Source organism: Haplochromis burtoni, unplaced genomic scaffold, assembly GCF_018398535.1.
Source record: "Haplochromis burtoni strain Fernald_Lab_line unplaced genomic scaffold, NCSU_Asbu1 Contig_550, whole genome shotgun sequence".
Taxonomy (NCBI): domain Eukaryota; kingdom Metazoa; phylum Chordata; class Actinopteri; order Cichliformes; family Cichlidae; genus Haplochromis; species Haplochromis burtoni.
Genome location: NW_024582911.1, coordinates 149,017 through 159,568, shown reverse-complemented (window position 1 = coordinate 159,568; position 10,552 = coordinate 149,017). Strand labels below are relative to the sequence as shown.

The window sequence follows — 10,552 nt, the reverse complement described above, 5'->3', positions numbered from 1 at the left end:
ACACACACACACACACACACACACACACACACACACACACACACACACACACACACACACACACACACACACACACACACACACACAAAACAAATATTCAAAATTAAGATGGACAGTCAACAGTGATGCTTTGAAGTTATCATTTAGGTACCTGTAGTACATGTTCATGTCTGTCAGAGTTTTTAGTACACATGTTACTGCTAGTACAGGATGCACTGATAGGGTGGCTGTAGCTCAGGCGGTAGAGCAGGTCATCCACTGATTGGAAGGTTGGTGAATTGATTCCTGGCTTCCCCCTAGTCTGCATGCCAAATATCCTTGGGCAAGATACTAACCCCATGTTGCTCTCTGATGCATCCATCGGAGTGTGACTGTGTATGAATGTTAGATAGGCACTAACAGCTTAGAAACAGTGCTTGTGTGAATGGGTGAATTAATTAATTGTGTAAAGTGCTTTAAGTGTTCAGATAGAGTAGAAGAGTGCTATGTAAGAAACGGTCCATTTACCGTAGTGGATAACCTTCTTAATATTATTCCACACAATTTATTCGATATTTACAAGTTTACAATTTATTAGATATTACATTGTATTTAAAACAGTAATATAACGTGTACTACTATTTGATTTTCTTTGTTAAATCAATTTGTTTTGTGAGGTTTTGTTGTTGTTGTTGTTTTGTAGTACAGCAATATATTTGTGTGGCACAGATGTACTTACGGAGTTTCCAGGCTTTTTCTGCAGTGAGTTATTGAAAGAGGGGGGTCTGGAAGATAGGGAACAAAAAACAAAACACTGTAAACTGTAAATACACTGGTAGGGGAGGGAGAAAACAAGCACTTCACTTAGAAGCTGTACAAATAAAGGCAAGGTCATTTGAAGTAGTCCAATGAGCTGTTTTTATTCCTATTTATTTTCAGCCGAGCCTCAATATTAAGATTCATAATGTGGAAAATATCGTTTTGCCATTCACGATAAACTTGTCTGACCCAACACATAAAAGGCTTATAAAACTAGACTCACCAAAGGCAACATTAGCATGGCTGCTGCAGGGCTTGGAGCAGGATTTGAACGTGAGCGACAGAACAGCAGTAAAATGCAACAGAGGCTTAAAAACATCAACATAAATATAATGACTGACTGCAGCTAAGAATCTATCACTTTTAGCTTTTGATGGCTATGATGGCAGTATAAAGCAGCAGATCACGAAAAAGAGAAAAACGAGTACAGCAACAAATAATGTGTAATTCCATAAATATATTCAAATCAATGAAAAACTTTTCTTTTAACAACTTAAAAGGATGTTCTAACCTTGTTTTTTTGTAAAATGCAATGTTTATATTTAGGAACACCCGTTCAACTGCTCACTCATGCAAATATCTAATTAGTCAGTCACTTGGCAAAAATGATTTGCACTTAGGCATGTAGACATGATAAATGCTAAAGTTCAAACCAAGCATCTGAATGGGGAAGAAAGCTGATTTAAGTTACTTTGAAAGTGGAATAGTTGTTGGTACCTCTACTACCATCTACTGGGATTTTCTCACAGAACCATTTCTAGGGTTTACAGAGAGTAAACACAGCATGTCTTTATCCTGTCTTCCTTCTGTCACCCCAACCGGTCATGGCAGATGGCCCCGCCCCTCCCTGAGCCTGGTTCTGCCGGAGGTTTCTTCCTGTTAAAAGGGAATTTTTTTCTTCCCACTGTCGCCAAAGTGCTCATAGGGGATCGTATGATTGTTGGGTTTTTCTCTGTATGTATTATTGTAAGGTCTACCTTACCATATAAAGCGCCTTGAAGTGAGTGTTGTTGTGATTTGGCGCTGTATAAATAAAATTGAATTGAATATTCCAAAAAAGAGAAAATATCAAGTAAGAAGCAGTTCTCTGAACGAAAATGTATCATTGATGTCAGAGATCAGGGGAGAATAGCAACACTCTTTTGAGTTGATGGTAATTCAAATACCATCTTGCTACAACCAAGGTATGCAGAAGAACATCTCTGCATACTCAGTGTATCAAACCTTGAAGTGGATGGGTTATAGCAGCAGAGACCACACCAGGTGCCAGCCTTATCAGCAAAAACAGGAAACTAAGGCTACAATTTGAATAGGCTTACCAAAATTGGAAAATAGAAGATTGGAAAAACATTATCTGGTCCATGAGTGAATTTCTGCTGCAACATTCAGATGAATGGATCAGAAACAAGATGATATTGCGGGTGGAGCGCTGCTGACTTAGACTGAGAACATTGTTGGACAGTGGAAGGAATACTTTAAGGACCTCCTTAATCCCACTGGTACGTCTTCCGTGGAGGAAGCAGAGTCTGGGGAGGGGAAACACTCACCTATTTCTGGGGACGAGGTCATTGAGACAGTGAAACAACTCCTTGGTGGCAGAGCCCCTGGGGTGGAGGAGGTTCACCCTGAGTTCCTAAAGGCTCTGGGTGTTATAGGGCTGTCTTGGTTGACATGCCTGTACAATGTTGCGTGGAGATCAGGGGCGTTACCTCTGGACTGACAGACCGGGGCGGTGGTTCCTATCTTTAAGAACGGGGACCGGAGGGTGAGAAAGTCTATGCCAGGTTGCTCCAAGCGGAGGAGTTTAAGATCAAGATCTTGGGATCTTGTTCACGAGTGACGGGAGAAGGGAGCGGGAGATCGACAGACAGATTGGTGCTGCGGCTTCAGTGTTGTGGAAGCTTTACCAGTCTATCAAGGTGAAGTGAGAGCTGAGCATAAAAGCGAAGTTCTCAATTTACGTGTCAATATACGTCCCTACCCTCAACTATGGTCATGAGCTGTGGGCAGTGACTGGAAGAATGACATACAAGCGGCAGAAATGAGGTTTCTCTGAAGGGTTAGGGTTAGGGCTACTCCCTTAGAGGCAGGGTGGGGAGTTTGGCCATCCAGGAGGGGCTCAGAGTAGAGCCACTGCTCCTCCACATCGAAAGGTGGTTTGGGCATCTGACAAGGATGCCTCCTGGGTGAGGTGTTTATGGTGTCGCACCGGGAGGAGGCCCCAGGGCAGACCCAGGACATGCTGCGGGGATTATATCTCTCAGCTGGCCCGGGAACGCCTTGGTGTTTCCCCGGACAAGCTGGAGGTGGTGGGTGGGGAGGGGGAGGTCTGGGCTCCCCCCTGTGCTCTCTGCTTAGGCTGCTCCCCCCACCACCCAGCCACGGATAAGCGGAAGATGGATGGATGGATGCTTTCTGACTTTCAGAATCTATAATTATTAAAATTTTTAATTGTATGTTGTTGTTGTCTTTAGTTTTTAACAAATAACACGTTTTAATATACATAAAACATGCACCAACATAGTCACCACCATTAAATCTTAGCTCCTTAAATCACTTTTGTTTATGTTTGATTAGTTAAGAGCATAAACATTTAGCAAAAAGGAGTGTGAAGAAATTAGAAAGAAAACAAGCGAGATGGGAAAATAAAATCAAAGAATAAGAAGTACTATCCAGAATGTTTATGCATGATGATACAATAGTTGCTGCAGAACCTCCACAAGTTAAGCAGCTGACATGTTTCAGGTTTTTAGGATTAGCTTAGTGAATGTGGGAAGTTAAATATATATATTAAATATAACAAGCTTCCCCTCACCTCTTTTCCTCTTGAGTTTTCTCCGCCGCTGCTTGTTGACAAAGCAGGCAGCCATGGTACTGAAAAGGACAGCTGCTGCCAAGAAGCAGATGGTGGCCACAATACCAGCCACCACAGGCCGTGCCAGTCCACGCTCCTCCACCAACTCTGGAGGAGGAAAGAAATCTGAGGGGGAAGAGAGAGGGAGACAAAAGCATAATGAAGTCGAACAGCAAATTCATGACAGAAACAGAGCCCTATACTCCAGGTATGCAGACCGTGAGGAAACATCACAGCAGAGGAACATATACCAATTTTTGTTTGCACACTGAATTTTTGACATGGCCATCCTTTATATTAATGCTATACTCAGCATTCAATTTGTGGCTCCAAAACAGAGACTGATATTTACTATGAGATATACCACACAGATGTGAGTTTACTGGTAAAGAGCACACTGTCCCTGCTCTTTGATTAAAACTAAACCAGGACTTTCTGCTGTTTTCTGGCAGCTTCATCTGCAAAATTAGAGCAGCAGAGTTCACTCGTTTCTGTGTTCCTGTAGAAGAGCCTCCAAAAACATTCTGTCCTGTCCAATAAAATTCAAATATATTCAAGCTGACCTTTACTGCTGCATATGTCTTCTGCAGGGTGCATGTCACAATGACTAAGCAGAATGCCAACTTTTCCTCCTATTCAGAACTACATAGAAGGTAATGTAATTCATGCACTGTTTTGATTGATTGCGTGGTTAACTAATGTGGTTAGACTGGCTTAGACAAAAAAGAAAATCTTGTGTCTGATGAAATTCAATTAGCTTAGTGTCTGCTGAACAGGGTCAAAAAAATGTATAAATACATTTTGTTAGTATGAAACGTGTGATTGACTTTTACACAGTAATCAGTAATTGGTTTACATTAGTGCTCCTTACATTTCCGAAGTTCCCTAAATCATCTCTGAGTGGGAAGTAGATGAGAAACTCCATCACATATGTTGTTATCCCTTGTGTGTTTTTTGTAACCAAAAACTGTAATTCTATAAATGTTTCATGTGTTCAGAGCCAGAGGGCAGAGGAAGATCAAATGCAGAGTTTGAAAAAACACGAAATGTTAATAAAAACTTCAGGCAGGAAGTAAAAGTTTGACAGTGAGTTCATGAAATGTGGACAAGAAGACTAGTTTATATTTATTACTAATATTGAAGAATGTTACTTGCCAGAATTAAGTTGAAGAGGAAAGAAGGAAGAAATGGTTACAAATATTTAAACCCTACAGTATAAGAAACATTCTCAGGTAAAGAAGCTGGTTGCTGCTGTCTCTCACACTGTGCCTTACACAGACATTCATTTTACTGGCCAGCAGGGGGCAACTCCTCTGGCTGCAAAATAAGCTCGCTAGTTTCCTTTTGGTCATTTCATAAATTCTGAACTATTAGAGTAAAGAAGAGGACAAAGCAGGGTTTCTTCTAACAGTGTTTCTTAGTTAGATCCACTTGTTGGTGACTTCAGTTGCACAAGGTGGGTAACCAATGGGTCACACCAAAGTAGTTATATCCACCTTTTATATATGGAGGCTCCACCTAGTAGACCAACAAGACCTGTAAGAGTCTGTTGAAGTGCCAGACACCAAAATGAGTCAATCCATTAGACCTCTATGTTAACGTCTTACATTTTGCTGCATTATAAAGCGTTCCGCCTTCACAGTTACTGTACAGCAGATTAATTTTCTTTATAATTGACACGTGTGCCGACAGAGGCAGCTGTAGCTGATAGCTGGCCTAGGCCTCAACGCTCTACAATGCTTGTGTTGCTGGTGCTTGTCGGAAGATTTTAATTGAATTACCTGACAAATCATATGTCCTGCTGTATAATAGAGTCCATCTAAGAAGCTTGTGCTTTTGTTTGTGTGGGCAAAAACTCTGTTATAATAATACTAATTAATATTTAACTGTAATTAAAATAATGGCATTACTATAATTAAAAGCCAGCCAATGCAACAAAGAGGACAATGTTTCTGCTGTGCAGCTATGATGTCTGGTCGTGGATTTACAAATTTCTACAACTGCCCTCAGTTGAAGGAGTTGGTTCAGTTATCTCTCAGTGAAACCAGGAGGTACAATGGGTCAACTTCTGTTATGAACTTGTGAGAGTAGTTTATGTGCTACAGATGATGTATGATTAGCAAAACACAAAGTATTGTTAATGCAGGAACACCCGACCAGTGAATCACTGCTCAACTATCCAAATCACCTTTGTCATGTTTGAAAGGACAGAGTGTATCCACATCACGTTGGACAAAATTTAAGGAAAACATAGTCAAATAAATTCCATATCAACAGAGAAATGAGCAGAAGCATTTGATCATCGTACAGCGTAGTTCCCAGTTTTACCAGAGGGGGGAAGCAGAGTACTTCCAAAAACAAGTGAAAATCTGGTCTATAAATGTTACCAGCAGCTGTTCCTACTAAACGGAGTGTACTCAGTGACCTCTGTAGAGGAGTGCCATCATATATGAATAGTTTAATTTCAGACCCCAAACACAGTCTTTTTTTTTTTTTTTACAGCCAAACAAAACTGGCTTTTTTTTAAATCAGGAAGCCACCCAGTACAATCAGTGGAGAAGCAGACAGGAAGATGATGTCATCCTCCTCAGGATGCTACAAAGGAGTGTCCATGTTAAAGCGAGCTTAAAATGAATTGTGCTGAGTGGGTAAAATGTAAAGTTGGTGTTGCTGAGTGTGCAATACATCTACCACCCCTCTTCAGCTCAGAGATGTTAGGCTAGCCCGAGGTTAAATATGCAGTTTGCAGCTAGTTGTTGGGTTGCAACTCACTGAGCAGCTTTATCTATCATTCTTCTTCTCTAAGCTTCATTATTCTTCTATACATACTGGATAATGTAGGGTTCTTACACATAATAGCTCTATATACATATTCACATTTCACCTGTTAGTCATGGCCACAAATGAAATTCTAACATTTTAAATGATCTAATGCCTCACCTGTGCTGGACACTCCAACTACGTTACTAGGCTCGCTGATCATGTCATCCATGATGGCCATGACGCGGAACTCATACCACGCCTCCTGAGACAAAAAAGAGATTATGTTATCAGAAATGTTCAGTAAGTCTGAACCTGTAAAATTCCACTGGCATCTCCAAAGACCACCAAGCTACAACAGTCCAAGGCTTTGGAAACTTTGGAAATAGAACTCAGATGAACAAAACTCCAATATACGAGCATACTGTCATTATTTATTTAACAAAATCCACCTTTAGCAGGATACTTCAAGTAATTGCTTTCCGTATGATTTCATCAGAGGAATTTTGACCTACTCTTCTTTAACGTTTCTTCATTTGTACTGGACATTCCATTCAATTCTTCCATCCATCCATTATCTTCCACTTATCCAAAGCTGGCTATGTTGCCACACAGGAGCAGCAGCTCTACTCCGAGATCCCTCTGGATGTCGGAGCTGCTTTCCCAAATCTCTAAGCCTGAGCCTGGTCATGCTACAGAACAAACTCAAACTTTTAGTCATTTACCCAGACTTCATGACCATTAAGTTATATAACCAATGTGAGAGCTGTGTCTGGATCCGTGTCACAAATTCAAGCACATATTCATTGGGTGTTGGAATCTTTCAGGGTTCCCCCTCGTCTCCAATCCTGTTCTTGATTCATGGACAGGATCCCAAGATAGCCTCGGTGAGGAGGCTGTCCGCTTTCAGAGCTACAGAATAGGATCTCTGCTTTTTGCAGATGATGTAGTTCTGTTGACTTCATCAGATTCATTCAGATTTTCTGTTTTCAAATTTAAAATTGACTAAGATTAAGACTTGAGACTACAAGAAGGGCCTATTATGTAAAAGTATCAGGCAACAAATCAGAAGAGTGTCTATTAGATCTCATCCCTTCAAGACTGCTCCAAGAAGTCCTACCATTAATCAATGATTCAATCCTAAATGTGATCAGTCTATATCTATTAATCGTCTAGTTACCACAGACCTTTAAGGTTGGAGTAGCTAAATCATTACTTTAAACGTCATCACTTGACCCAGCTATCTTAGCTTATTACAGGCCAATGTTTGTTTTGGTAAATGAACTGGTTGTAATAGAGCACTTTTTAATTCTGCCTGTGTACTCAAAGCACTTGTACTCAAAAAACTTGCGTCATTCACCTTTTTTCTATATGTTAGTGCTTTCAATTTAAGATTCACAGATAACAAACACCAGACAGAAAGAATGACTGAATGACCCCTAATTTTCTGCTTCTAAATTCAGTTGAAACTGAGGTTAATGTACTCAGTCCTAAACATTTTAAGAAACATGGTGTCTAACCACTGTGGATGGCATTACCTTGGCCTCCAGTAACAACGTGAGAAATTATGGAGTTGTTTCCTTAACCAGGATATGTTCTTCAATGTGCATATTAAACAAATGTGTGGGACTGCCTTCTTTGCAATGCTTATTGCATTGGCACAATATTTTTAAAATTTGAAACATCCTGTTTCAGAGTAACGCTGAAAAACTAGTTACTGTTTTTATTACTTCTAAGCTGGACTATTGTAATTCCTTATTATCAGGATGTCCTAAAAACCTCTTGCAAAGCTTTCAGTTGATCCAAAATACAGCAACACCCAGCTCCCAGTTTGGATTCGGGAGACACGGACTCTTCTCTACTTTCAAGGTTAGGCTTAAAACTTTACGTTTTGACAAAGCATATAGTTAGGGCTGAATCAGGTGTTTATGCACCACTTTGCATTTAATCATTAGTTACTATTAAACTCGGGCTCTCCTCCACAGCATGTCTTTTATCCTGTCTTCCTCCCCTCACCTTGCATCAGATTGCTACCTCTCCCCTGAGCCTGTTAGGATGGACAGTGGGCAACAGTAGGAATGAAAAACTCTCCTTTAACAGGAAGAAACCCCCGGCAGAGCCTCTCTGCCACATCTTTCACCATTCTGTGGCAGAGAGGCTTATGTACTGAGGAAAGTCTGTCATTTTAAACTAAAGACTTTCTGGTTTGTTCACATGATCTTTAGTAAACGGCACCTATGTTCTTTTTATTAATTTCTCCTTGTCATACACATCACTGTTGTTCAGAGTACTCCTGAAACTGTACTCATGAACATTAATATTTGCTCTCTGTGAGACCCCAAGTTGCTTCCCATGTATCCTGGGTTCCTCTGTGACTTTGGCTACGTTCACACTGCAGGTCTTGATGCTCAATTCGGACTTTTTGATCAAATCCGATTTTTTTGTCTGGTTGGTCACACTACAAATAAAATGTGACAGCAAACGCGCTCTAGTGTGAACGCTCAAAGCGGCCCGCATGCGCAAAAGAAGACGTCACACGCAACGCGCTCTGTTTAGACCTAGTATTGTTTGACTGATGGCCCCATAAAGACTTGTTTCAGTGTTTACGTTTCCCAATTTTGATTGAAGTTATAAAGTTATTTTGTTATTTACATATGGCCTAATAATGATCCTTATTGCTGTTTAAGAGAGGAGCGGTGCTTCAAAGGATAGTTGCAGAGTTCTGTCAGAATCTGCAGATTATACAGTACAAATAAAATGTTCACGTTTCTCCAACGTTATCTTCCCAACAGTTTCACTGACATCTACACGGGATGGCCAGGAAGCGTTCACGATGTCTTCTCTGGTGCTTCTCTGGCGCTGATAATTGGCGTCTGTCGTGTTAGTGACGTAAAAGACGGATTTAATGCGACATGACCGTTCAAACAGCAGTCGCTTTCTAAAACATCAGATATGTTTCGGATTCAGCACCACATACGAAAGTGACCCAGATCGGATTTGAAAATATCGGATTTGTGCCGTTCACACTGTCAGACCATGATCGGATATGGGTCGAAGCACTTTCACCTGCAGTGTGAACGTAGCCTTTGTAGTCTTTTATGGGCTACTGGAGCATTGGTGAACTACTGCTGAATAGTGGTTCCTTAACCTATATTTTGCGCTCAGAATAATTGCTGTAAGCAATTGGCATCGGAGTGAAAAGAATGTAGTTAAAGGGACAGATTTTTTTCTTCTGAATCAGCATTATCAGAACATATGCCTTTTAATTTGTTGTAGGAAACCATATCCACCAACTCGAAGAAGTAACTAATGCATGCTACAACAAACCTTCTTTCAACCCTTCTTTTTGTCCTCTTGCTATTCTCAAGACATCACACAGGGATTTAAAAAGCTCTTCCTTAGATATAAGAGGCATAAAGTTTCACATCATATTTCACACCAACAAAAATGTACATGATATTCATTAAATACTCACCTGAATCAGATTCAGATTTCTCATTATTTTTCATGTTTCAGGACTACAGACAGCATGCAATATTTTCCCAAAATTGTTGATGTTAGAGAAATTAGTAAAACACATAGAAAAAAAATTGTGAAAACATAAAAGCTCTAACCATGTAAGTGGAATAAATGTAGGCTACCAGTCAGAATTCAGTGTTGCTACAACATATGAATATATCTATATAAGTTTCAGATATCAACAAATTATAATATCAAACAATGGTATGAAGTTGGAGTGGCCTAGTCCAAGTCTGGATTTTTGAGATGCTGGAAATGCTTTCGCATGACCTCAGCAGACCATTCATGTGGCTGAATTAAAACATTTTGAAAAGACGAGTGTGTCAAAGAAAGAAAGAGGAAGCCACAAAGGGGGCAAACAGCTTTTCTATGAAACACACGTTGACCCATGTGACTTTTCTGGGCAGGTTAGACCTTTGATTTTGTAATAACTGAAACTTTTATTCTCTGACTGAAAAAGTCTGCTGAATCTGTGCTGTAAAACCCATGTGAAAATCCCACTCTAGTGGACAAAAACACTGCCTTTTATACAGGGAGTGCAGAATTATTAGGCAAATGAGTATTTTGTCCACATCATCCTCTTCATGCATGTTGTCTTACTCCAAGCTGTATAGGCTCGAA

The 10,552-nt window shown here is 40.3% G+C and overlaps 2 protein-coding genes across 3 annotated transcripts in view; both read right to left on the bottom strand.

The window, feature by feature from the left end:
- LOC102311149 (paired box protein Pax-7) overlaps window positions 1-10,552 on the bottom strand; it is a 182,172-nt gene that overhangs the window by 135,477 nt on the left and 36,143 nt on the right. The window lies entirely within an intron of this gene.
- LOC121811822 (protein turtle homolog B-like) overlaps window positions 390-10,552 on the bottom strand; it is a 139,514-nt gene continuing 129,351 nt past the window's right edge. The window contains exons 15-17 of the mRNA XM_042214338.1: window positions 6,593-6,677; window positions 3,614-3,778; window positions 390-764 (exon numbers count right to left, since the gene is read on the bottom strand). Of these exons, the coding sequence (XP_042070272.1) occupies window positions 715-764; window positions 3,614-3,778; window positions 6,593-6,677 (300 nt within the window). The 3' untranslated portion in view covers window positions 390-714. The remainder of the gene's footprint in view (window positions 765-3,613; window positions 3,779-6,592; window positions 6,678-10,552) is intronic.